This window comes from Trichophyton benhamiae (assembly GCF_000151125.1).
Source record: "Trichophyton benhamiae CBS 112371 chromosome Unknown contix01456_5.r1.exp, whole genome shotgun sequence".
Taxonomy (NCBI): domain Eukaryota; kingdom Fungi; phylum Ascomycota; class Eurotiomycetes; order Onygenales; family Arthrodermataceae; genus Trichophyton; species Trichophyton benhamiae.
This window is the reverse complement of record NW_003315080.1, coordinates 1,242,425-1,264,738: the sequence shown is the minus strand read 5'-3', so window position 1 is coordinate 1,264,738 and position 22,314 is coordinate 1,242,425. Positions and strand designations below refer to the sequence as shown.

General features: G+C 49.3%; 6 protein-coding genes across 6 annotated transcripts; 2 read left to right on the top strand and 4 right to left on the bottom strand.

The window, feature by feature from the left end:
• Nucleotides 1–162: 162 nt before the first annotated feature.
• Nucleotides 163–3,303, bottom strand: ARB_03453 (uncharacterized protein; the record flags this gene model as incomplete). Its single annotated transcript, XM_003010705.1, has 6 exons — nt 163–395; nt 470–1,294; nt 1,346–1,690; nt 1,755–2,703; nt 2,802–3,112; nt 3,228–3,303. 6 exons carry the CDS (start codon nt 3,301–3,303, stop codon nt 163–165), a joined length of 2,739 nt encoding a protein of 912 aa, XP_003010751.1.
• Nucleotides 3,304–4,133: 830 nt separating this feature from the next.
• Nucleotides 4,134–4,990, top strand: ARB_03452 (uncharacterized protein; the record flags this gene model as incomplete). Its single annotated transcript, XM_003010704.1, has 3 exons — nt 4,134–4,186; nt 4,259–4,441; nt 4,486–4,990. The coding sequence occupies 3 exons, from the start codon at nt 4,134–4,136 to the stop codon at nt 4,988–4,990; spliced, it is 741 nt and encodes a 246-aa protein (XP_003010750.1).
• An 875-nt stretch (nt 4,991–5,865) lies between these two features.
• ARB_03451 (bZIP transcription factor (Fcr3), putative) lies at nt 5,866–7,047 on the bottom strand (the record flags this gene model as incomplete). Its single annotated transcript, XM_003010703.1, has 3 exons — nt 5,866–6,415; nt 6,483–6,814; nt 6,937–7,047. The coding sequence occupies 3 exons, from the start codon at nt 7,045–7,047 to the stop codon at nt 5,866–5,868; spliced, it is 993 nt and encodes a 330-aa protein (XP_003010749.1).
• Nucleotides 7,048–7,304: 257 nt separating this feature from the next.
• ARB_03450 (uncharacterized protein) lies at nt 7,305–7,637 on the top strand (the record flags this gene model as incomplete). Its single annotated transcript, XM_003010702.1, has 1 exon — nt 7,305–7,637. The coding sequence occupies one exon, from the start codon at nt 7,305–7,307 to the stop codon at nt 7,635–7,637; it is 333 nt and encodes a 110-aa protein (XP_003010748.1).
• Nucleotides 7,638–11,588: 3,951 nt separating this feature from the next.
• Nucleotides 11,589–13,116, bottom strand: ARB_03449 (uncharacterized protein; the record flags this gene model as incomplete). Its single annotated transcript, XM_003010701.1, has 4 exons — nt 11,589–11,814; nt 11,890–12,916; nt 12,976–13,048; nt 13,105–13,116. The coding sequence occupies 4 exons, from the start codon at nt 13,114–13,116 to the stop codon at nt 11,589–11,591; spliced, it is 1,338 nt and encodes a 445-aa protein (XP_003010747.1).
• Nucleotides 13,117–15,878: 2,762 nt separating this feature from the next.
• Nucleotides 15,879–20,742, bottom strand: ARB_03448 (uncharacterized protein; the record flags this gene model as incomplete). The annotated part of the gene is made up of 4 exons (XM_003010700.1): nt 15,879–19,515; nt 19,575–19,857; nt 19,893–20,328; nt 20,416–20,742. The coding sequence occupies 4 exons, from the start codon at nt 20,740–20,742 to the stop codon at nt 15,879–15,881; spliced, it is 4,683 nt and encodes a 1,560-aa protein (XP_003010746.1).
• Nucleotides 20,743–22,314: the final 1,572 nt, after the last annotated feature.

Here is a 22,314-nt window from a genome sequence, read left to right as displayed (position 1 = left end):
TATTGATGGAGTAACGGGTCATATTATAAGCGACAAGAATCGAAAACCGCTTAGGTCATCTTTTTGATAATAGGAAGCGAGAAAGGAAATTCCAAACAGGTCATTACCCATCTAAACACCAACGTGAATGAGACAAGGATATAAAAGAGGGGGCCGCTAGCTTTATGCAACTGAAGTTATGATTGCGGCAGCAACACCTTCCTCTTCCGCTCGGATCGTTATCTTGGTGGTGACACCAGATTTTGCGGAGTACGCCAACCGTACCAGGCCAGTGACTTTGCCTCCAGATACAGTCTTTCCATATAACTTGAGTGAATGTGTGGAGTTATTGAGAACGACATCCGTGCCTTCCAAGGGCTGCAAGGATAGAGTAGCAATGAGTTGCTCAGTGGCATCTATGATTGAACATAAATTAGTAATCAAATAGATTGTACGATAGTTATGGAATAAAAAAAATACTTAATCTTACCTGATATACCCTTCATGTTGGATAGCTGTAGGGTTTCGCTAGCTTCCTCGCCATTGGCACCAGTCTGCTCCCAGAGATGATCAAAGTTGCCCGCAAAGGCTGGAACAACATAGTCACTGCCCGTGAGCTCAAGATCCTCCACTTGGTATTCATCTTCATAGCCAGTTTCTTCAGGCTCGCCAGTAGTGGGGTCAATTTCCTTGCTAGTGAACTTCAAGACGTTTGTGAATGATGTGATGGGGTAGTCATGTTCACCGCCGGCCTTCTTGAATGCAACATATACTAGGCCAGGCTCGTTTGGTACCAGTTTTGGAGCAGGGACAATAAAGTCCTCCTCAAGTGACTCCTCTTCTTCTGAAGGAGTTGCAACAACGGACACGTCTTCGAGTACAGTATCAGGAAGGGTATTTTTAATGTCATACTGTACAACGATATGGTCTTTGAAGATATGTTTGATGGCTGTGACAACGTATTCGGTCTCCCGCTCGGTAAGCTCGATAGGTGAGGAGGATTTGAGAAGAGTTCCATATTCCTTGAGTTCGGGGATTTGTGCCAGCTCCTCGGCAAATTTCTGAGTCGTTGCTTGAGCTGCAGCTGCTCCATCGGCGGCCCCATTTTGCTTTGCTTTTGAAGGGCCAGAAGTTGGAGCTTTGAGAGTTGGTGTAGCCGAAGTAAGTTTTTTGGTTCTCTCTTCGGCTAGGGCTTGCTCTTGGGACACGACCGGGATCTTTGACAAATCAAATGCGGTTGCGAAGGTCTCTTTGTCAGTTGCAGTGACATACATGACAAGCTGGTGTTCAAAAGTAGATAAAGAGTACATGGTATCTGTGGGCGTAAGTCAGTATTGAACCTTTCAAATAGCACTAGGCATCATACCATTGGCAATAAATCGCTCAGCAATTTCACTATCATCGATCAATCTGAGGTTAAGGGCAGCACGATCACGAACTTCATCATCGGTATCATCCAAACATCTCTTGAGGAGTACGATAACGCTTCGTCGTAGTTCAGGGTCTTTCTGACCGACGCCGAACTTAGCTAGAGCAGTAACAGCGGCGGCCCGGACAGTTGAATTTTCAAGGACAACCCGGTTATAGATATACCGGATATATTTGGTGGGATTGGGTGTCTTTGGGCCTTCGACGCCGAGGAGATGTAATATCCTAACCGCCAATTTCGTGAACTCGCAGTCTTCAATGAATTCACAGAGATGGGAAAGGGCTGTATAAACCGTTAGCAAGCCATACAAGCGAAACATATAGATAACGTCAGTTTGAAAACTTACCTTCTTCTTTACTTCCTGGGACGAACTTGATAAGATCAAACATGCTCTCAACAACGCTCTTCTTGAATTCATAGCCACCCTCATCCCTAAGGATACCACTGATGAAAGAGAGCATTCCAGCTTGCTTGCTTGGGAATTTGAGACACAGTGTCCGGATTGCCTCCACAATAGTGATCTTGAATTCATCTGTGATATCGGACATGAAACCAGAGATCTGGCTCATGAGGCGATCAACACTAGCTTCATTTCCGGTCTTAAGAAGGGTGGTGATGGCGAATGTGGCAATAGATCTGTTGGAATTGGAGATCAAGGATTCGATATCTTGGTTGCAGGCGTTGACGACATGTGGCTTAAAGGATGCGAAAGTATGCAATAGACGGATGGCAGCGAATTTGCTGGTGGTTCGAGGAGAGGACAAATAAAGTTGCAGGACGTTGACGGCCTGGGCAGCCTCTGCGTCGGTTACGTCCTTCATCTCACTAATTGCCTTGGCCGCTTCGAAAATAACCATTTCATGTTTCCCTCGAAGCCAGCTTTCCAGCATCTGCATCATGGGTTTTCGTAGACTTTGATCCTCGTCGGCTAATTTTGCGGCGAGTCTCACGAGGAGAACGATTGCGGGGGGACTCTTAACGACACCGGAACCGTACTGCTGTACCATCTTGACCATTGCCATTCTGTCATGAGCTCTCATCTGGCAGAGGAGACCAATGGCATGGTATTGTGTCATATAGCTGGTCTGGGACATGGTATGGCGCTGTGTTGACGACGTAAAGCTGAGAAGGCCTCCAGACTGCTTCCCGGAAGAAGCAGCTTCCTGGGTTTCGCTCTGCCATCTCCGGACAATATCTTTTGCAATTGGAAGAAGATGGTATGCGGAAACTAAAGCGGCGGAGGAAACCGAGGGCGTCTTATCCACAATGGCAGTCTTAATGAGTCGCTCGATACCCTGTACAGTGGTGGCCTAAAATAAAGGAAATGAGGTAAGTATATCACATTAAATAGAAGCAAAGGCCATTTTCTTTTGCATATGAATAGATAGCGTACATCTATTATACGACACAGGGCCCTTATAGCGTTCGCTCGGTATAGGACATCACTGCCAACAGAAGTGTCTTTCATAATTATAGAAGTTGACATGATGACATCCTGTGCGGTATTGGAGAGCTCCTTCAAGATAAGATACACCATCTGTCGTAGAGATGGGTCCTTGTTCTGGAAGAGCTTCGAGATTCCAAAGAAGAGTGTCGTAGCTTCATCCGTGGGGAATCTCTCGCCGGTGAACATTAGAACGGCAAGCTTTGTTAACAGAGTCCGGCATCTTCGCGGTGATATAGGGGACGAATTGAATAATCGGGCTGTTTAAGAGAAGAGATTAGCTGAATAGCTGCCAATACAACAGGAAGACTGGGGGCGGTTTTTTATATCCGCCGCCCAAAAAGGGTAACAGGGCCAAAAGTAGGGCGGACGTACCATCCTGGAAAACGGATGTCCTGTCCAACTTCATCATCATTTGGTCTGCGTCCTCGTCCTTCTTCATGTAGCTCATGGCGACGGTATAGGGATCGAAGAGTGCGAGGAAGTGGAGCGAGCGGTCGACGGGCGTCTTCGTGGACAGACGATACTCGAGACCAGGTGTCCACAGCACTAACAATTTCCCTTTCCTGATCGATTCGCGGCGTTGATGTGAGCTTGCTGACTCATCTTTTTGCGTGACCTCATTAAATTCAACTTTACAGTTACCGCTTAGATCCTTGGCAGGAGCAGCTTTGCTTATGTCATATAGACAACCTGTCCCTCACTGTCGACCTTTTTATTGGAGCCCCGTGATATACATTCAATCACGTGATATGGATCTGGCGAAAGGAGGCAAAAAGCGCTTGTTTATACTCCGTAGATCTTCTGTTGAACTTATACAAGTGAATTGTAGATGTGCTTGCGGAGTTTGGTGGCTGCAAGAGTCCAATTACTCTGGGGCAAACCCTATCCAATTTTAAGCAAAGATGAATAACATTGAAGGGAGAATTGGCTTCCATAGGCTGTTGAGCAGGCCAATGTCCCTCATACACTCACTGATAAAAATAGAATTGGTTGTGAAATCCTCCGCTATGTCTGTTAAGAATCCTTATATCTATATCTCTTATATTCAAATTGATATATATGCCAGGAAGAAAAAGGGGACTGATATGAGGGGGTAGTTGAGACAAACAAGACAAACACTCCACATGTGGTAACAGGCACCAGCGTTCTGATGTCACTTATCGTGGTTCGCGATAAGCCGCAAATTCAGGCATCAAAAGGACGACGAAGAGAACGCCTCCCAGAAGAGCTTTTTGTATCTATATATATCTGGCCTTTTTTATCTGGCACGTTTTCAAAATGGATATGCCTGTGAATGTCCCTATCGATGACCCAAATGCTGACACAGAATGGTAAAGTCTTATGCTTTTCTAGATCAGGGACTGTCCCGCATCCACCATCCAGAAATACTAACATCAGGTCAGGAACGATATTCTTCGGAAACATGGAATTATACCGGAAAAGCCTCCATCTCCTACTCCAATTATAGAAGAAGCAATCGAGAAGGCCCGTCAGCTTGAACACGAGAACCGGTTAGAAGATAAGACCTTGGACGAACTCGACGCCCTGGAGGATGAAGAAGATGAGGAATTCCTAGAGCAATACCGGTAACTACGAGAAGAAATTATACCTATAAAGATACGAAAAATAGCCCACTTACTGAATGTGCTGGCAGGAAAAAGCGGTTTCAGGAATTGTCACGAATACAACAGACAAGCATCCACAACCAGGTCTACCCACTTCAAAAACCTGACTACGCCAAAGATGTGACCGAAGCATCTTCGAAATACTTTGTGCTAGTGCACCTTACCTCCTCGCTGGGAAACAACATAGAATCCCGGATACTCACCGATATATGGAGGCAACTAGCCGCCAAGTACGGGGATATCAAATTCTGCGAGATGCGCGCCGACCTGTGCATTGAGGGGTACCCGGAAAGAAACACACCTACCATACTCGTCTACAAGGACGGTGACATCAAGAAGCAGATCATCACACTGCGGGAACTGAATGGGACACGGACTCGAGCCGAGGATGTGGAAAAAGTGCTTGTTGAGTTGGGTGCATTGGACGAACATGATAGCCGGTTGAAGAATGCATCTAGTACACCGAAGCCGGCAGAGAAAGATGAGGATGATTACGACGACTGGGATTGAATATTGTTTCTGCTTTTTTTGCAATATACTCCCTTCCTTGACCCTCTCTTGGCCTTTTGTGAATATGTGTATTATATACGATTCTGGTTAGGTAAAAGAATATTTAAATGGAGCCTGGGCAAGGGTGCGGTCTCTGAAATCGATAGTTTACGGTTGAAAGGGCCAATCTTCCCTGCATCAATGTGCAAGCATGGGTGCTGGCTCTGGGGGCAAATGAAGATTATGATTCTTGACCGCGATATAACTGTAACTACATACCTGTTCCTTGTCTCCAAGGTCATAGCGTGCATCCGATCGGATCACATGGAAAGCTAGCATCACGTCTCACCCATGTTTCAACTACTGGAAATTGACCGTTGATAGTCCCCAGTTGTATGTAAGTGCATCCCGAGGACGCCCTTGCGCATTGTCGGTGTTGTGGCTGAGGGGCAGACTGTGACTACGGCCATCCGCCAGGATACAGGGTATTAGGGCTCCAGCCAGGGGTCCTGCGGAGAACCCTGGAGAGAAGATGAAGGCCCCAATGTCACGGCGGATAGGAGGGCACTGGCATGGCCAAAAGGGGCAATTGAAACGGACAGAGAAGTAGAGCAGGCCAGGAGACGGACCTCCCTGGGCCAAACGAAGTAGATATCAGTACGTGAAGAGGCTGAGATAGAACATATTTTGCCAACCATAAGAGTCAAAACAGCCGGAAGTGGAAGAATAGAGCAAATGGAGAAGATATAAAAGGGGATATCTAAGAAGAAGAGGAAGAGGAAGAAGACGACGACGACGATGTTGTTATGATATGCCCATGTCCCGCAACACCCGTAAAATCCAACCCACCATCAAACAAAAAACCAAGAAGCAGAAGCATAAGCAGAGAGTATCCTCTAGATCAGCTCGTCGTTGCCAGCAGCAATACTATCTTGTATTGCTTTGATAACCTGTGACTCTCCGATGACTGGGCCAGTGCCGTCACACTGAGCACGCCCTTTTAACCGGTCGTATATGTCCTGCACATCCAGTTTGGCGCCTGAATCTGACAAATGGCTAACTATCAAGTCCCAGGTAGCGGACGCATCTAACAGTCTCTCACCGGTGATTTCACAGACTCGTATCGGATGGATCGGTTTGGCGTGCTTCTCGCGTTCTAAGGACGGTCCGCTGCCTCCGCTGACGGTGCTGGCAGTGCTGCTGTAGTCCTTGGGGGAATATATCATAGGTCCCGTAGTCGTGGGTTCGGGCTCATGAGCAGGAGAATGGCAGTGGGCTACTTTTGAAGTTGCGCGGAGGATCTCGTTTTCAGTGGCTACCTTTGCCATTTGACGCTTGAGTACTTCGTTGTCTTCGAGCAGGTTGGAGAAGTTCTGCTTGTACTCCGTCAATTCTTGCTCGAGGTCGCGAACTCGTCTCTCTTTGCGTTCACGGAAGGCTCGCTGGCTATAAATTGGTTATCATGTGAGTATATATCGAACGCCTCTTCATATCGTGGGCGGGCTGAACATACGCAGCTCGATTCTGGGCCTTCCGGCGACTCTGGGCTGGAGTCATATTGCTGTCCTTTTCTTCACTGCTACTACGGGGATCACGGTCTTGCTGGCCATCCTCCCCATTCTCATTGGGGATGGACTGTGGAAAGGCATTCGAATCGATGGAGTCCTGCTTGATCTCTCTTCCCAGAGCAGTGGGTATCGATGGACCGCTCGTTACTGCTTCGACAGACTGTCTCGGATAATGCGCCGAAGGTATACTGTTAATCTGGCCCTGAAGAGGAGGATGGCTGAACTGATATTGCTCGAATTGCTGGAAAGAAGGGCCAAACTGCTGTTGTTGCTGATCCTAGTTATGCATATCAGTAACTACCCCCTTGCACGGGGACCAGAACAACCTTGAAAGCTGCGATATAAAAACTACAAACGACGAACAAAAGGACAGGGAGAAAAAAAAAAATGGAAGCATACAGGTCCTGGCACCAACGAACCAAACTGCTCCTGTGAAGGGTCTTGAGGTGGCTGCTGGCCGTAATATGGATACGCCTGCTGGGGAGCAGACGAGAAGTACGGGTATTCCATGATGGACGACGAGAGCTACAATTCCGGCCGGAGAGACGAAAGAAACGATTTCAAGAACGATAAAGCAAGCAGCAGCTCAGTCGGGGAAAAGAGGCAAGATGCAGCAGCTTCGAACACCCGGGGAGTTTGAAATATATATATGAATATACAGACTTGCGTTCTGATATGCAAGGCTCTCGGTCTAATGTGGATTTCAAAAAAAGGGTGTGGGGAACAGGAAGTTAACAACAGGGATTACGAGAGATGAAGAGAATGATATGTGCGAAGAGACGAGAGAGACCGAGAGCCAGAAGGTCAAGGATGATGCTGAGGATGATCGTTTGGATTTTGATATCGGGTCCCTCTTTTCCTTTCTTTTTCCTTCTGCCTCCGCCTCGTCTTCTATCAATATCACTCTGGCCTTCTCTTCTCTTCTCTGTCTGTCAGTCAGTCACCTGGAGTCTCCTCGACCAAGAAAGGGCTTGCTTTTTCTCTTCCCAACTTCCACCTCGTTACGAACCCGTCAGGAGAAAAAAGGAAGATGGGAATCTGAAATCTCGTGTCCGGGCAAGCCACCTTTGCCGCTTATGGTGACGACAATCCATAGCTAGTGCGAGATAGTCCCCGATAGAGTCAACCTTCCATGGGCTTGTCTGGTCTTCCTGTCCAGTTGGCTCGCTGCCCTAAGCCAGCTCACAACCAGGAGGCATGGCATCCCTGGTTCACCAGCCCGGCCCTCCTCCCTCAGCGGCCACCCAGAGACAAGCCATCGAGCAGCCACCAGCTAACGGCCCCGTCGCAGACCCCCCTTCTCCATTGCCCCGTCCTGGTCAACGGCGAGCCAAGTTGAGGAAAAAGCAAAGCCGGAAAACGACGAAAAGATGCAATACTTTAACAATAATAAGAGCGAGGGCTATCGGACGAACAGCCAGCGAGCGAATGATGCGGCCGGTTTAAAAAAGAAACATCCAAACCAAGCCCAAACGTATCAAACCCAGGCCATCCACCCCCCATCTGCCTAGCTAGCTAGTTTTTTAACCAACCAACCATCCTTCTTCTCACCTTTGTTGCTTTCTTCAGCCCAGGGAAGCCGGGCCAGGCCTTGCGTCAAACTGCGTGCAGAACTGCTGCACCACATCGAAAAGACCATGCGAACGAAGCAGGTGGTTTACTACCTCACCCCTGGCTGCGGATTTAACGGCTCCATCCCGTCGCATCCCACGATCCATGGCCCACCCCTCCCTCTGGCATCTATCTACCTTATGTGCAGGCCTGGTAGTTGCTCGATGGAGACCAGTGTAGCGTGCGAGTATACAACGGAGTAACCTAAAACCTCTGGGACATGTCCAACCTCAACCTGCTACGGAGTACCTGCTACCTGTTACCTGCTACACAGACAGTTTAGACCTTCTCCTGTGACTTCTGCTAGTTACGTACATCTGCTGCAGCCGCCACATATAACGACACCCTTGTGTCCCGCCAAGGGCGCCCGTTTCGACGACCATCCGCTATGACAGAAGCGCCTCCTCCAGCCCTGGCCACCCTTTTCTCCTTGTTCAATTTCCTCTCTTCCTTGATAGCTTCTTCCTTGACCAGCGCCTGATTACGAGTCTGGTTAATATTCAACTGCAACCCAAATACCACGCATCCCACTCCCCAAACCAAGCTTCGAGTGGCTTTTTCCCCTTCTCCAGGCGGCAAAATAATGCGGTAGTTTTAATGAAGCTGGGGCCTAGCTAAGGTGGTCTAACTAGTTGCCGGCCTGGGATGCTATTTTATACTCCCTCGAGTTCCTGGCAGGGATGCTTCATCTCCTCCTACCCGTCCAGGCCATACCCCGTCGGGAAGCTGGATATCAAAAAAAAAAAAAAATCATACATACCCATGACCCCAGCCAACTAACATGCTAAGTACCCTAACTGCTTTAGCTATAGTTGTCTATCCAAAATGGCTGCCGATAAAGGTAACCAACTAAAACGAAATGGTAAGTAGAATACGGGCGCTCTACGAACGCCAACTGGCCCGCCAGGCAGCCGGGCTACCTCGTTGCCTGCTCTTCCCTACTAACCTACCTTGCTACCCGCCGCCTGCTTAACTAACCGGTGGCCTTCTGGGCCTCCTTTCCTGCTTCTAATCCATTATTTCTCTGAAGGTTCGGTTCGGCTAATGTGGTACTTCTAGCGTAGTGCAGTTCGTTCATCAAAACAATTTTAACTCAGGGGGGCCCTTTCGTATTCTTCCGCTCGTGCACATCTCGGGGAAGTAGTTAAAACACCGCCAGCATCAACGAACTAGCTAGCTAGCTAGCCATGGTGTTTAAGCATTAGCATTATTAACATTAATGTTGCGATGCAACTAAGTAATAGCAGTTGACGGAACGCTTCCCGGGCGGAGGGGACAAAAGTACATAAATAGCTTACAGCACGGTGCATGCATAGCCGTACCTAATTCTCTCGGGTCCTTACTTACTCGCATGAACTCGTCCGTCCGATTCACCCACCGGCTTCATCATCGGCTTCATCATCGGAATCTTCTCGCAGTGGCGAAGTCGAGATATGGTTATGGGGCAGCAGGAGGATGAGCACCCAGCCGGCCGTGCATCCACAGCGGGTTACGGAGCACACTACTGCTTTCGAAGCGAGGGTCCGCCGGTGATCAGGTAACTGACTACATCACCCGTGAGCTGAATATGGAAGAGTAATAAGATAAAGATGGAGAACTCCCGGTTCCCGCTGGGTTTGTCCCGGTGTTTGTTTCATGCCTTGTTCTGGCTGTTCTTGGTCGTTTTATCTAACGTAACTAGCTACCTTGTTAGCGAATCTCCTTCCTCGGCTTTGACGTAACTGACTGGTTAGCTAACGAACGAGGCTCCAACGGAGTTACTCTATACTTAGATAGACTCGGCTTTGAGTATGGGTAGCGAGCGTAAGATATTTGGATTTGCTGATGGGCAAGTTAGGTTATTTAATTGACTTGATTAGTTAATGGAAATGAAGCAGTGCAGGTAAAGGAGAGACGTGAAAAAAAGGGACAAAATGGAAACAGAGTTAAAAAGAAAGATCATCTCCAATCGGGCAGGTCAGTTCAGCATTTTTGCTCCCCTCGTCCCCGGCCGTGCAAAGCAATTCATCCTCACGCGTGCTCTCCTTTGCCAAATCAAATCCGATCCATCGCCCACCACTGCTCGAGCTGCCTTTCCGAATTGAATGTTGAAATGACCTTAAAAAAAAATACTCGTCTCTCAAAAGAATAATGCTGTGCTGTGTGTGTGCTAAGGGGAGATTGGTCGGGCGCAAAACAAGAGAAAGAAACAAGAAAGTAAAAGCATGCATTGAAAATCAGTGACGTAGGGGAACAAGAAACAAAATAACGATACCACCCCGGAAGCGACCCTAGCCATATTCCGTCGTCGTGTACCACTTTGTTGTTGAGAGAGGGGAAGGTGGAGTTGCGTTCGAAGGGTACCGATACACACACATATACACATAAGAGCCAACCCCCGAAGAAGACGGAGGCTGTATGTAGTATTGTGACCAATGTTTAAAATAAAGGATGTCGAACGTTGTAAATATCGGTGCCTTTTTGCTGCTCCTCGACCATACCCATACCCGGTGTTCCTCTCAACTCTCAACGTGCAGTCTTCTCCACTGCCCATCCCCTGTCCTCGCGTCCCCTTCATTAGAATAGAGCAGAGTAAAACAAAAGAAAATTAGGAAATGAAAGCATGATATGAACAAGCTAAGGAAACGTCAATTTGATGATGCAAAAAACGTAAGCATGGGGGAAAAGGGGGATGCTAGGATGAAAAAGAAAAAAGGGAAAACAGATAAGAAATGCCTGGATGATCGAGGATGGAAGAAGCCGGATCATAACACAATACGGCGCCCTGGCGAGGTTGATGTTGATTAACTGAAGCTGCTGCCCTGGTATGTGTTGTTGCTGGTTTTTTGTTGAAGTGTAAAAAGAGTAAACCCGGTTCCGTATCTGATGATTCAATCCTCGGTCATTATGGAGAGACAGGATCGTCAACAGCCATGCCCAATGAAACTGTTAAAAGACGATATCCTGCCAAAAAGAATGTCTGTCTGAAAAAGCTCTGCCCCCCTTGATGATGAATATGACGTAGTTCTGCTCGAACACAAAAGATAGATGACTGCTTGGTTGCATCTCGAGGTCCCATGTTGGTATTAATAATCCACGAAAGAAGGAAGGATAGTAAAAAAAGTGCCGGTGTTGATGTCGGTGCCGGTCAGTTGAAACGGTGGATTCGAGATTCAGGCCAGGAAGCAGACAAGATGATAGGAGAGAAAATCGATGTGATCGGAGCATAAACAGTCATGACAAGGGAGGAGAGTTGTAGAACAGACAGATCTGAACGATAGGGTAGATAAAAATGATCTTATCCCAAAGTTCAGGGTATGAAAATGGTAGACATGAGAGGACATTGGGGGGTGCAGTATGTGTGGAAAAAGTCATTCTTTCCAACATGGCCCCCCTCTTGCGGAAAGAATATCCCACTCAAATCATTAAAAGAAGAAAAAACTGTGTTGCTTATTAGATGATTACCACTGAGTGCCGTTGTTACCATCATCCCGCTTCGATGAACGGTGGTAAGGGGATGAATGATAACCACCGATACCCATAAGGTTAGCACCACCTTTAGAAGCGGAACGAAGCCTAGCGCCGAAAACTATAACATTAGTCAGATTTTCGATGGAAAACACAAGAAGGAAAAGGGATTGTCCCTCTCCGTGCAGGCCAGCCCAAGCGTCTTCGTCAAACGGACCACTTCAAAGCACGAGCTCACTGGCAGAAAGGGGAGGGTCTGTTCCTTACTCGGAACCAACGGTTGCAGATACTCACATCCTATCGCTTCCGCCAATTGCACGGTTCGCATCTGGGTTTTCGTAGGCTCCACGGTCCATCACCTTGCGGCGAGGGGCCATAACGGTGGGCTTGTTTTGGATGGCCGGGTTTCCAGAAGCAACGTTAGCGTTGGCAATGCGGCGTGGGCGTTCATCCTCTTCCTGGCCGTTACCAGCGTTTCCAGTGGCCTGAGCAATAGCCTGGGCGTTCTTCTGGTACTTGTAGACGGTCCAGTCGAACACGTAGTCGTATTGGAACGACTCGCGGACAAAGAGATCACGGAAGATCTTGCGGAGGTAGGAGTAGTCTGGCTTGTCGTCGAAGCGAAGAGAACGGGTGTAGTTTAGGTAGACGGCAAACTCGTTAGGGAATCCACGGCAGAGAACCTCGGTTGGAGTGGTCATCTTCTTTTCCATGATACGGTCATACTTTTGCTTCTTGGTAGCGGCCTTTAGTCCCTGCCACGGCAAAGATCCACGGCAGAAGTAGAGCATGACGTATCCGAGGGATTCCATGTCGTCACGGCGGGATTGTTCGACACCCAAATGGGTGTTGATACTGGCATAACGGGCAGTACCAGTCAAGTTCTTGTTCTCACGGTAAGGGATGTGGAAGTGAGTCTTTGGGTCACGGTACTTCTTGGCCAGACCGAAATCGATAACGTTGACTTGGTTACCACGCTTTCCAATGCCCATAAGGAAGTTGTCTGGCTTGATATCACGGTGGATGAAGGATTTTGCGTGGATGTACTCGATACGCGAGATGAGCTGGTCAGCGAGCAAGAGAACGGTCTTTAGAGAGAACTTGCGGTTGCAGAAGTTAAATAGATCCTCCAAGCTAGGACCAAGGAGGTCGATGACCATGGCATTGTAGTCACATTCAGTGCCGAACCAGCGAACAAATGGAATGCCAACTCCACCGGCAAGAGACTTGTAGACGCGGGCTTCATATTCGAGCTGTGGGTGCTTGGCCTTGACAGACTCAAGCTTGATGGCGATCTCCTCGCCAGAGATGATGTTTGTTCCTGCACATATCGTTAGACATATCAGTGTGTACGTGTGTTGTAGGAAGGACTGTACGCACCAAGGTAGATATCACCGAAACTGCCACTTCCGATCTTTCGACCAATACGATACTTGTTTCCAACACGGAGATCCTATCTATCGTTAGATCAAGCCATATTTTCCTCTCCAAGAACCTATATAGACTAACCATGGTCGTCATCGTGAGGGATACCAGAAGCAGTAATCAAAAGACTGCTTTTGAGGGAGAGAGAAGGGTTCTGTATGTATGTATGTGTGCGTGTGAAACACTGCTCGACGGATGAGGCGTTTTAATATTCGCTCTTGTATTTGTATTCAGTCTGTCTTCCCTGCAGGCAAGGCAGGTAGTGTAAAAAAAAAAAAAAAAACGGTTCAGGTTATGCAACGGGCCGAGATGTGGTAGCTAGTAGCAGTAGAAGAGGCAGGTTAGCAAGGTGGAAGTTTTTTGCTCTCCCAGGCCCTCTCTTCGATATAAACAAGCAGAGCAGACGCGAGAGGAGAACAAGGGGAAGAAGAAACAAGGCAGAAGGAGGGAGAGGCCGTGTCGAGGCCTGAAAGGTGAGGGAGGATGGGTGTTTAATGTGTGATGAAGTGGCGGGAGTTGGGTGGTTGAAAGGTGAGGTTGAAGTGGTGAGGCTGGCTTTTTTTATCCTTTTTTTGGGGGGCGGCGGCTAACTGAAGGGCAGCAGCAGCAGCACCAGCGTCACCGCCAAGAAGCAAGAGAAGTCCGACATACCTGTCTGCCCCTGCGGGAGGGAGGAGGAGGACCTGGAGCTGTCCTGGGTCTGATGGAGGTCAAGGGGCGTCCCTTGAGCCAGCACGCAGCGAGAGGTCGTCGTCGTTGGTCGTTGATGTCGAGCAGAAGAAGAAGAAAGTCGGCGGAAGTCGGTGAAGCAGAGAAAAAGGCAGAAAAGCGCCCTGGGGTCACGTGGCTGGGCGAAGTCACCTCAGCAGAACTTCTTCTTCCTCTTCTTCTTCTTCTTCGTCTTCTCTATCGCCTGCTTATCGCGTTCTACTGCTATTATTATCGCCTATCAGTGTCAATGTCATTGCTACTCCCCCCTTTGGCGGCTCTATTCACCGCGGTGTCCCTCTGGCGGTCACTCTGTGGCGAGTCAGCTGCTCCTAACTAGCTAACTGACCTTAGTTCCCTCCAGCCTGATCGCCCATGTCTTGTCTCATCGCTCGCCGGCAGCAAGTCTACCCCCTTTTCCCTCGCCTTCTCCACGGCTGCATCCGACGGCTTCTGCGCCAGTGATAAGCTGCGGAGACGAGGGAGCCCAACAGGGGTCGTTTCTTCTTCGCTCCGTCTCTTCCTTTTACCGCTTGCAGGTTACTTTGATACTTCAATACTTTTACTCCGCGCCCAGCGTCGATTCAACCTTCTAGACCTGGGGGGAACCACCCATTATTAGGTACAACCAGGACAAAGCGAAAGACAAGTCACTTTTCCCTTTCATCTTCACCAGGTTTGACTTCTGACCCTGTCAGGATGGCCCGCAGTTATCCCTTAGGTATACACAACTATACATGAGATAACGTGCCACTGTCAGGCCGGAGTCGTTCGCTTTCACCGCCCCCTGCATTCGCCGCCCAACTACAAACTCGCTCCCTTGGCCTTCTCCGAGCGGATCGGACCATCGGCCGACATGCCAGGCGTTTCGACTGGTTCGTCTTGAATATGTTATATGCATTAGTAGCTACTCCGTACATTGCATTAGTAGTTGGTTTGCTCTGTATGGTGGTACGGAGCAGAGCTGGCCGGGGAAACCTACTTATATTGGCTGAGGGGACGGAGCACAAGAGGAGAAAACTGGCGTAGCAAGCACAGCCCTCAAGAGAATACAGGGATTCAATGATCATCCTTGCCCTGACTGATCGACTATTGATTGAATCTCCCTGTCAGGTCATCATACCTAGCTACAGCTACCGGTCTGTTGTGATGATGCTATTCTGATGAATTATGCCGAAACAGGGTGTCGGTCAACCAGGCAGGACAAGCAACCACCGTATCATAAGGACAGACCACGACCAAGGCATATCGACAAGTTACTTTTTTCCTTTATTGTTTTTTTTTTTCAATTTATTTTCAGGTGTAAGTAATAATAAGATTAAACGGCATCAAATAGATATGATGTAGACGTAGATGGTAATAAAAAAAAGAGAGAGAGAAACTGAGATGAACAAAGGGAGCTGCCATTTGATACCTTTGCCGCTTTACATCGATCCTGCCCGCCTAATTATCCAGGGAGAGAGAAAGATTATTTTATGGCAAAGGACATATCATATCATAAACAAGGAAATAAAGTAAAAACGAAAAGAAAAGAAACAAAAAAGACCCAGTCCACCGAAGGGGAATTAGAAGAAGACGAGGACAAACAAGTGGCATAATAGAGTCAAGCAGGATAGACGGGGGGCGTAAACAGCATTATGTGAAAGACGACAACGATAGGAACAAGAGGGTTGAGAAAAAAAAAAAAGAAGGAAAAACAGAAACAAACAATCAAATAAACTGTAAAAGCAGGAATGAAGATAAAGACGTTGATTTGATACAGTGAGCCTCGTTGAGTCCAGCCGAGCCTGCGAATGGAGTGAGAAGAAGGGGGGGAAAGTAAGGAGGGCAAGAAGGCAAACGAGGGAAATAGCGAAGAGAAGAAAGGAGATAAGGCAAAGAGATGAAACGGGAATAACAAGGATGATAAAGGTGAGATCAGGAGTACATGGACATAGATCGGGAGAAAAAAAGGATAGGAGGAAGAGCATAGAAAGAAGAAACAAGAAAGAGGAAAGTGAGAAAAGGTGAGGAGGAAGTAAGGGGGATATGTGAGTGAAGATAACCGCTAAGATGGATGCCGGATCAAAGGCTAGTGGCTATATTAATACACAAAAATAATATGTATGGATAGACCGGAGGAAGGACAAAGGTCATGTCATTATTTTGGCTCATAGTATGTTACCAGCGGCGATGGGTTGCGCGGCTTGGGACGTCGGGATGGTTGAAGACTGCTGGTGTTGGCTGGAGCTTGGTTCGTCGGCGCGAGCTTCCTCCTCGTCCAGACGACGGCGCCAGTTGGCGAGACTGTCGCTTAGTCCCTCGCCATATGTCTCTTTCGTAGGCGTCTGATCAAAGTCGAACTGCGTGCTGATTCTGTAGCTGCGGTTCGCCGTCTCCCAGTGGCTGCGAAGCGCATCGAGCTCGTTCGCCAGAGAGTCCAGCGCCAGCGAGCCGCGGTGGTTCAAGAGCGTATCGTCCTGCGAGACGTTGCTGTCCGCTCGCGACCGGTTGGTGTGGTTGGCGTTTGCAGCGCTGGAAGCGTTGCTGGCATTACGGCTTAGGTTGGCCCCGTTTGAGTTCATGCTGTTGGCTACCTGTTGGGATTGACGGCGGTAGTTGGTCACGGAGGATTCAACCTGGTCCAGAAGCATTGACACTTTCTTCTCGGCGTCCATTGCGCGAGATTCAAGGAGGAGGTTCTCCTTCTTGAGCTGCTCGAGATCGCGCATGCCCTTCTCCGTGGTGCTTGAGAGTTCGGCCTGTAGGGCTTCTTGCTCGTTGCGAGATTCGTCGTACTTCTTCTGTACGGAAGCAAGCTCTGCTTGGACAGCCAACAGTTTGTTCTCAAGGGACGATATGGATGCTGCCGTGGATGATTGAAGATCGGAGATGGACTGGTGCAGGGTATCGCGCTCAGCTTCCCACTCAGCGGGTGCTGGTGCCTCCCGTGAAGCCCCAGCTTCCGGGTTGTTAGACACTTCGGCTAGCTCAGCCTGCAGTTTGGCCGTCTGGGACTTATATTTCGCCAGCTCTTCTTTCATGCGTTTCAGCATCTTTTCTGTTCCCTTTACGTAGTGGACGGCGGATTGGTAGTCATTCTCAAGCTGCTCGAGCTTCTCATTGTAAGCACGGCCCACTTCCTGCTCTCGGTACTCGAAGCTAGACTTGGTCTCCTCGTGAGCCTTCAAGCTGGACTGTAACTGCTGTTCGAGCTCGCGTAGTCGGTTTTGTTCAGGTGTTCCATAGCGTGAGCCTGGTGAATCCAGCAGAGGGGACCGTCTGCTATCAGACATGTTCACACCACGCTCACCAAGCAGATCCTTGAGAGCTCCGTGCTGAATGGCCAACGCATTAGTGTCACGTTGCTGATTCTCAAGCTGAGCCTTCACATCGCGGTTCTCAATGCTGAGCGTCTGATTCTCCTTCAGTGCGGCCTGGAGCTGTCTTCGAAGCTGTAATCCTTCCCTGCTGCTCTGTTCCTGGTAGGCTTCTAGACCAGCAATCCGCTCTTCAGCACGACGTAACTTCTCAGCAGCAGAGTCCGCAGCCAGCTGGCTTGTCTTCACTAGCTCATTGGCGCGCTCAACCTGGGACTGAAGTACAGCAACCCGTTGATCTGCCAGTGAGCTGCCCTTGTCAGAGCCTCTACTGACTACACGGTCGAATCCAGAAAGAAGGGCAATCTTGTGGCTCTCAGCCTCCTTAGCATGGGTATCAGCAAGTTCTTCAGCTTCCTTAAGTCGTCTAGCAGTGTTTTCCAGTTCGTTGGTGCGTTCTTCATGCTCTGCTCTCAACTGCAGCAACTTCCTCTCCACAGTATCACGGTGCTGTCGCTCCTCTTCAAGTTTTCGCTCCATAAGCTCTGCTTTGGCAACAGATGCCTGCACCGCGTCTCGAAGAGATACAACATTTAATCCGTGATTCTCCATACGGCTGGAAATATCTTCGTGTTTTTCAGCAAGTTCAGCGTAGTCAACTTGAAGCATTTTCAGCGCAGCCTCAGCCTCAGAGCGTGCAGCGGCCTCCTCCCGGTACGAAGACTGGATTTGATGTAGTTCTACTCGCATACTCTCCAGCTCTAGAGGATTATTCTGGAGTTCTAACTCAGTGAGCCTCTTGTTCGTCATCTCATGGAGTTCCTCGGCCAGCTCCTTTGCACGTTTCTCCTCCTGAAGTTCTAAAGACAATGATTCAACCTTTGCCTTCAACTCATTCTGTACTGTTAGAGAGAGAGCTAGACGCCGAGTTATTTCGGTGGTGCGCTGGGAGTTGCTTTCGTCAAGATCACGATTGCTCATCTCAGACATTGGTGTGCCACCCTGGCTGCCTCCGCCTCCACCATGAGCAGCAAGCCTAGCACGAGCATATGCTGCTTCATTCAAAGCTATATCTCGCTGGTGTTCGACTTCTGCAACCCGTTTGGAAGCAATGCTAGCTTGACGATCAACGTTGGCTTGCATCTTGGCAAGTTCAGTTTTCATGGCAAGTAACATTTCCACCAGTGGACGATCTCCTTCGTTGAAGGCGTCTACTGATCTCTCTTCAAAAGTACCAGGAGTGGAAGATGGAGTGTAACCTGCCTTGCGAGCTAACGCAAGTTCAGATACGTACCATGCATTTTTCGTTTTCATGGTCTCCAACTCCTTTATCAAAGCTTCCTGGTGGGCGGTAAGACGTGGTGAGCGTGGTTCATCTGCGAGACTCCTGGAATTCCTATAAGCCCTGTTTTCAGATGCGAGTATTGAATCGTCAACACTGTCTATCGAGTTTTGCTGTCGTTGTTGTCTAAGGGACCGTTGCCGTGCAGGAGTTACCATGGGAGCGGCTTCTCCGGCTTCCATTGCGCGTGCAGAAAGCCGTGATGATGAGTGCTGTTGGCGAGTAGCAGCAGTCATTGGGCTGGATTCCCGTGTTCCTCTATTACTACCATGAACTGATGTATCTCGGCTGTGCTGTCGATCTTTCTCAGAGGGCCGAGAGTGATCTGAGGAAGAAGAAATACTTCTATCAGGCTTTCCGGATGACGGCTGTTGTTGGTGCTGCTGTGTTTGCTGCTGCATTTGCTGGTGTGGATGTTGCTGCGTTTGCTGCTGTGATTGCTGTTGGTGAGGAGGTTGTTGCTGTTGCTGTTTTTTTGCTTGTGAAGGAATGGCATTAGTTCTTGGATGTGGTGCTTGGCCTGATGGAGGTGGTCCGGCAGGTGTCTGAGCAATCGAGGCTCTTGGTAACCTGGAGCCACCGGCTGGGCTTCCATTGGGATCCCTAGCTGGGCCAGGCGGTCCCCGGCGCTGAGCATCAGGAATAACATGTTGAGCCTCACGGGATGTACGCCCAGATTGACCGCCAGCCCTTTCATTCTGTGCAACTCTCCGAGGCGGTGGCCGTTCTCCAGTAGGGGAGGTAGGTTGGTCATTAGGGTATCGAATTTTGGTAGTATCCAAAACATAGACGAGACCAAGTTCCATCGGGTCCCGAGGAGCAGAACTTGGCTCTCCAGCAAGAACTATGATGTTTTTCCCAAGGGTGGTCATGCTGTGGCCTGATCGAGGGGAGGGGGCCGGGCCCATGTTGTGGAAAGAATACCATCGTCGGATGGAGATGCGGAATGCAATTAAGTCACCGAGATCAACACCTTCCTCGGTTCGTCCACCAAAAACGTACATCACATCACCGACTAGGGTAGCAGCATGGCCTTCTCTCGGAGTTGGAGTAAACCCAACATAATCAATTTGCGTCCAGGAGTTTCCTCTGGGATCATATGCCCAGACATCGTTAAACCATTGGACTCCATTAGTGCCTCCAAATCTATTGTTCTCGTTAGCATGGCGATTATTTGAATTTGTAGAACAAAGAGGATGACATACAGATAAAGCTTGTCATTGAAAGTAACCATTGTGTGGTTAGTTCGCGCAGGAGGAACCTGTCCAACAGGAGGACCATCGTCATGGCTGTTTCTAAGAAGGAACTCCCACTTATTTCCGGGATTGTTCATGGCGTTGAGATCGAAAGCAAGTAAATCGTTGAAGAAGAAGCCTTCCACCTGGCCACCAAAGACATAGATCTTTGACCCAAGCAGATTCAATGAATGTCCATATCTTCCAGGCGGACGAGGGCCCGGGGAGGCGGCACAAGACCATTGTCGAGAAGCTGTTAAAAAAAGTCAATTAGCACCCTAAACTTACGGTCCATAAAAATGTTAAGAGCAGCCTCATTGTACTCACAAGTGTTGAGGAAATACAAGGTATCATCAAGGGTATCATTATCATGGATCTTCGTATCACCTCCGTAAACAATCAAAGCATTTCCAACTAGTAAACTAGCATGTCCAACTCTGGGGCCTGGCCCTTCGGTGACAGGTGAGATGGGAAAGCAGGTAGAATTGTTCCCACTGTTTTCTATCATCCATAGATCACCCTTAACAGTTGAACCGTCTACCAGACCACCCATTAAGTATATATCACCCTCAGCAGAGGCAATGGCGTTGATAGCGGCTCCATATCGAGGGAAAGGTGTGAGTTGCGGCGAAGGGAAGTTCATGCGTCGCTGCGACCAAGGATAGAGGGCATGATTAGGAGCAGAAGGTGCCTGTATGCCATTAACAGGCTGGCTGCGTAGTACCTACAAAAATAAGCATTAGACACTCGATCGAGCGCAAGGAAAAAAAAATTAACTTTTTAAGTCATTAAGCAAGGCTGGCAAACGAACCTTTGGCTCTGAATCCGCCCGATCTCTGCGTACGTTGGGCAGTTGAACCGGGCCGGCTGATGAAGAGTTTACTTGACCGGGAGCTGGTATGGGGCCGGTGCTTGGCCCAAACTGCTGAACCGGCTCAACATCTTTCTCTATCTCTCGGATACCATTTAGCGAACTGGACAGGCTGGACGTTGGAACCGATCCCGTCCCTTCAGATGTATGAATGTTCCTCGTTGCAGCCCCAGAGGGAGCGGGCTGGTTGTGGTTCAGAGCATGGCTCTGGGTCTGGCTTTGATTTTGGTGCTGGTTCTTTTTCGACGACTTGAAAAAAAAGGACATTTTTAAGGATCGAGTCTAAACGAGCGTCAAGCCTCTCCCCAGCAGAGAGACTACGGTTCGAAGGGAGAGAAAGAGAGGGAGGAAGAGAGGGAGGGAGAGAAAGAGAAGAAAGAAACGAGCAAAGAGTCGTCCGTCGTCCCAGATGGTCGGTTTCGAACAGGGATAGAAAAGAAAAGAAAAGAAAAATAAAATAAAAAAAAAACAAAAATAGGATAATTTTTGATCAAATATCGAGAACGCAAGGTATAGACATCCACGGCAACAATGAAACGAAGGCGGTCGTTAAATGCGTTAAAGGGCCCCTGACGGGCAGGAAATCGCCGTTTGGATCGAATCGAGGATGCCGTCCTGACGCCTGTTCACTAACCAGGGCGAGCGGCAGGGCAACCAAAGCCGAATTACAACGAAACAAGAGGGAACTAGAATGAATTCGGAGAAGCGATCGGACAGGTTGTATAGACGTCGTATGCCGGCAGCGTGCGAGTGAAGGAGTGGCTAAGCGGTCGGTCGTTCCAAGGGACTCTTGTGGGTGTTCCTGACCCAAGCATTCATCGAGCGCGCGCGATCGGCTGCAGAATCGTAGTACTAGACGAAATAAGCATTGGGAGCTGACGCTGACGACAGGGCGAGGGAGCCCACGGGCAGGGAGAGGGCGGCGGCGGCGGCGGCGGGCGAGAGGCTCTTTCGCAGCGTCCTTGACCGTGAGGACCTGGCGCAGCGGCGGGAAGACGAGGATGCGGGCGTGAAGGAGATGAAGAAGTGAAGTTCGGCCTCGCTGTCGTTTTCTCGTGCTCGCCTTTTTTTCGCTGCCAGAAAAAGACGGCGAGAAGCTCGTCAGGGGGTCGACGAATCGGGTTAGTCGGCGGCGCTTAGTCAGGGGCCGCGATCTGATTAAGCGCAGAAAGGTTAATCCGGTATAAAGGTGCCGGGCGGGCGGGCGGGAGGGCAGGTAAGATAAGGGCTAGGTAGACTGGGTAGGCTAAGCAGGGAGGCAGCACTAGAGTAGCTAGATTGCTAGATGGCAGATGCTATGTACACGACGGGGAGGTGTCCAGAAAGTAAAAGGACCGGGGGTTGGAGCGCTACAGGCAGAGTTACAGGCCGCTGGGCAGAGCAGGAAAAACAAGAGATGCCTGATGCAAAGCTTATCAGAGCAATAACGGGGCTCCTATATAGCTAGCCACTCCAGCCGCATCGAGGGTAGTGAAGAAACGGGGCTGGTCAATGACACGCCTTCCCGTACTTCCGCAGTCGAATGTAATTGTACGGGAGGGGTGCGAGGAACCCGGCGCCGGCAGATGCAGCTGCAGCCAGCCAGAAGGATGGGTCGTCAAACGCAACCACGCCACTGGTCAAGTGGTAGTCCACCAGGTTCTGCACGGTCTCCATCCCGAGCATCGACACAAGGCTCATGCCCGCTGCCGTTTTGGCTGCAGCTTTCCATGACAGTTGGTCGCGGCCCAATCGCAGTAGCACAGTCTCCAGGAGCATGGACGATGTCAGTCCCGAGGCCACTGCACGGTATGTTAGCATGGACATGTGCAGATGTGCAGACCTACAAAAGAACAACCA